Raw genomic sequence first — 3,962 nt, 5'->3', positions numbered from 1 at the left:
TAGCTGAAGAAAAGTGGGTGAATCCAGGTGGTTAAATCACAAAATGGTAATGAGGAATGGATTAAGGAAGCAAGGAACTTCTTGTGCAAATGTAAAGAACTCTAAAACCTGAAAGATATCCTTGAGAAACAGAGGAATCAACTCCAAAATGGAAACCAACATTTAACACAGACATGCCCTGATTTTCAAATTAGGAACCAGAAAGAAGAAAAGATGACTGTGGTTACCTGTGAAAGAGAGAGGCTTGGCGGAAGCTGAAAGTTCTGGCAAAAGAAATTCTTCGATTTAAAAGAAACAAAGGAAAGACTGAAGATAGAGGTATCTGAGCTTAGAAAAGACAAAATCTGAACTGGAAACTCATCGTCAGTCATTGCAAACCCTGGAAGCCGAAAAACTGAACCTTGAAACGACCCTGCTGGAATGTTCTTATAATAAACAGATGCTGCAGAAGGCCTTCAAGAAGCTCAAGCAGATAAAGATTCCACAGAAAAGAAACTCATGACTGAACTCAGAAATGCAAAAGCAGATATTGATCTTTTGAAGCCTAGCTTGACCAGTGCAAACAGAGAATGCAAGAGGTTATCAACAGCAGTAACAAACGAAACCGAGGAAAATCAGTTACTTACGAACAAACTGCAGGAATACCAACAAGAGGCTTCCAGCTATGAAAGTGACATTATACAATTCACTGAAGAATACTCAGTAGTAGAAAATCACCTGTGGACTACTGAAAATGAGAGGAATGCACTACAGATGGAATCCTGCCATTTCAGTAACTATTATATTTATCTCCAACGAGAAGTGACAATTCTAGTCTCTGGGCAAAGGAAATCTCATGGCCAGGTACCACAGTACTCTTTCGATGCAATATAACTGTTACTCTGAGTATTCCACTGGAATTTGTACAGAAATGTCTCTTCTAAGTTCAAAGTTTCAGAACAGGAGTCACAAGTTAGGAGCTTTACTTTGCAATACCTTCTCAGCAATTATTTCTTCCCAGGCAATTCCTGATAATCTACAAGAGTCTCTTGCCTCAAATAAATGGTAATAAACCAATTTCTTTTGTAAAACATTTGCAATTCTGACCTCCAGTCATTTCCATATTTTTGTTATGTTCAAAGGCTTGTTTTGCTCAGGGCCCCATTTGAAATCACACTTTTTCCACGTCACTTGATAGAGAGGGCTTACAATCAGACTGTAATTTGGGATGTGCATTCTCCAAAACCCCACAACACCTACTAAAGCTTGTGAGGTTGTGTTTCTTTCTTATTAGTTGGTGGAGATGTTGCTGTTATCTTGCTGATCACACCTGTGGGGATCTGACAACATCCATCTTGCCATTTTATTCCCCAAAACTGGAGTCGGATCCAAATGTACTGGACGCCCCTCCAAGTAAAAGCAAACTGTGGCCTGCACTCTGCTGCCAAAGAGATTGAGAAAAATGCATTGGCAATATCAATGGTGGCATACCACCTGGCTGCCTTTGACTCCAGTTCATACTGAAGTTCTAGCATGTCTGGTACAGCAGCACTCAATGGTGGTGTGACTTCATTCAGGCCACGATAGTCTACTGTTAGTCTCCACTCTCCATTAGACTTTCGCACTGGCCATATAGAGCTATTAAAGGGTGAGCAGGTCCTGCTGATCACTCCTTGGCTCTCCAGTCTACGGATCAGCTTATGGATGGGAATCAGAGAGTCTCTGTTGGTGCGATATTGCCACCGGTGCACTGTTGTAGTTGCGATTGGCACTTGTTGTTCTTCAACCTTCAGCAACCCCACAACAGAAGGATCCCCTGAGAGACCGGGCAAGGCAGACAGTTGCTTAATTTCCTCCATCTCCAAGGCTGTGATACCAAAAGCCATTAGTATCCTTTTGGGTCTCTGAAGTATCCTCTCCTGAGATAGTCAGAATCAGTTACAAAGGTGACTGGCTATACCTATACTGTAAGGATGTAGGGAAGCTGTTGTTATGAAAACCATGTAAGTAATGTCTAATGTCCTCCTTGCTTCAGACAACTGGGTAATGAAAGTTCTAAATTCCATTGTCACACTCAAAGGTACTGCCAAGAAGCCAAAGGAGACAATTATTACTTGTGTTAAAACAACATACTGAGGTCCTAGCTAGGATCAGGGGACAGCTCTCTGGGATCACCCATTTTCTGGTGGAGACATATCAGGTGAAGTTACTGGCTCCCATGATGAGCGCACATGGCCAGCCCACTGTCACCTTCTCAAACAAGCTGTACTGATTTTATTAATTAAGCATCATACATTTTAATCAGCATTCAGTACTTCAGTCTTGTAAGTGAATTAAAAGATTATTGAAATACAGAAGAAAATAGAAGAGGAACAATTGCAAAAAGAGAAGAGACAGAAGGACATAAAGAAGAACTTCAGAGTGGTCTTCATCAGCTGTACTACATCAGAAGAGCAGTTAGGAGGAAGTACAGTATGGTTCAGTCTGCCTAGGAATGCTGTATCTGCAGACTTCACAAGCAAACAACGTGGCAAATGCTCCTGGTACTCTGTACAAAGAGGACACTAAGGTACCCAAGGTCAGCACCAGTACTGTTGTTTAATACAAGGTATAAACAAGGAAAGAAGAAATTCTGTTATAGATCTTTGGATAGAGAAAACGACAAAATTCTTGAGTAACTAATGTTTTTAAATATTGTTGGATCCTGTTGATTTCAAGGTGAGGGGTTTTATGCTTCAGCAAATGCTTGAAGACATGACCAACAATTCTTGGCTTTGTTTTTATTTTCACTGATGCCAGGAAATGTGAGATCCAGTCTGGAATTTCTTTAAAAAACTATTACCGTGTGAACAGCAGTCAGGATACCATTTCATGAATACTCTACGGTGGTATGATAAATCTCTTATAAAAATGAGTAAAGAAATTTTGTCTTCATGTAATAATTGGGATAAATAAATGCTGAGGGTTTTTTTAAATTTTATAATAAATTAGCTTTGATTTACATGAATAAATTTCTTGGACTGCCTATAAAAACCCAATTAAAATGATTAAGACGGAGGTAAGGTGTACATTTAGGATGAAAATTCCATCTAAGAAGAAGCTAGTTTGAAAGATAGATGAGGTTTGTTAGGAAATTTCCATGTATGCAAAGTGAAATTAAGCTGCTCTTGGAAAATGTGGCAGCACTTATGGTTGTCAGGAAATAGATGCTGGTAAATAGAGATGACCCCTCCCTTCAGAAACAGCCTGCTTGTGGCCTGGTTCTAAACATTCTCAATACTGGTCATTTTGAGAAGGTCATCAAAAATAAAAATTACACATTTTTAACACAGTTCTTACTCAAAATTATAGTGTAAATAAAGTACAAGTTGCAATTCTACTGAAGGGAATTAATAACCTTAGTTTCACTGTGGGCCACGTGTGACTAACTTGGTTAAAACATACACTGATACTCACTTTAAAATATATGCACCTTCTTCTACTATAATATATAGTCAATTTGCAATCCAATTTACTAATTAGAAAGTATGTTTTCTGAAAGTACCTTTCAAAAGTCCAGTTAAGCAATAAGATGAAAATGGATATAAAAATACAGCCTTGAACTTAATAAATTATCTTAAATAATTATAGCTTTATATTTAGATACAAAAGATCACATTGCCAATAATTAAACAGACTGGATTGCCCAGTATACCTGAATCCCGCTTTCCACATATTTATTATAGCTTTGGTAACAGTTCAGAGTCTAAAATGCATACCCTGCATTTCACCTCTTCTACCTAAAAAACTGTCAGCTGTGCATTCTTGTAGTTCTTTGCATTTAATGATCTGAAACGTAAATGAAGAGCATTATTAGATTTTAGTAGAAGATCACCGTACAAATTACAAGAGTTTTTGTAAAAATTAAAACCTGTGGTACACCCAGTCCTGTGATTAGATTTAATGACTTGAATCCTCATGAAGTCAAATTTATTTCAAAAGAG

At 38.2% G+C, this 3,962-nt stretch overlaps 1 protein-coding gene across 1 annotated transcript in view; it reads right to left on the bottom strand.

Moving 5' to 3' along the window:
- Window positions 1–3,758: 3,758 nt before the first annotated feature.
- LOC104412146 (chromosome unknown open reading frame, human C4orf47) overlaps window positions 3,759–3,962 on the bottom strand; it is a gene marked incomplete at its 5' end in the record, with an annotated part of 5,788 nt that continues 5,584 nt past the window's right edge. Inside the window, one exon of the mRNA XM_010022764.1 lies at window positions 3,759–3,807. Within this exon, the coding sequence (XP_010021066.1) occupies window positions 3,759–3,807 (49 nt within the window). The remainder of the gene's footprint in view (window positions 3,808–3,962) is intronic.

Source organism: Nestor notabilis, unplaced genomic scaffold, assembly GCF_000696875.1.
Source record: "Nestor notabilis isolate BGI_N333 unplaced genomic scaffold, ASM69687v1 scaffold16129, whole genome shotgun sequence".
Taxonomy (NCBI): domain Eukaryota; kingdom Metazoa; phylum Chordata; class Aves; order Psittaciformes; family Psittacidae; genus Nestor; species Nestor notabilis.
The sequence above is the reverse complement of the archived record's forward strand: the minus strand, read 5'-3'. Positions and strand labels throughout refer to the sequence as shown.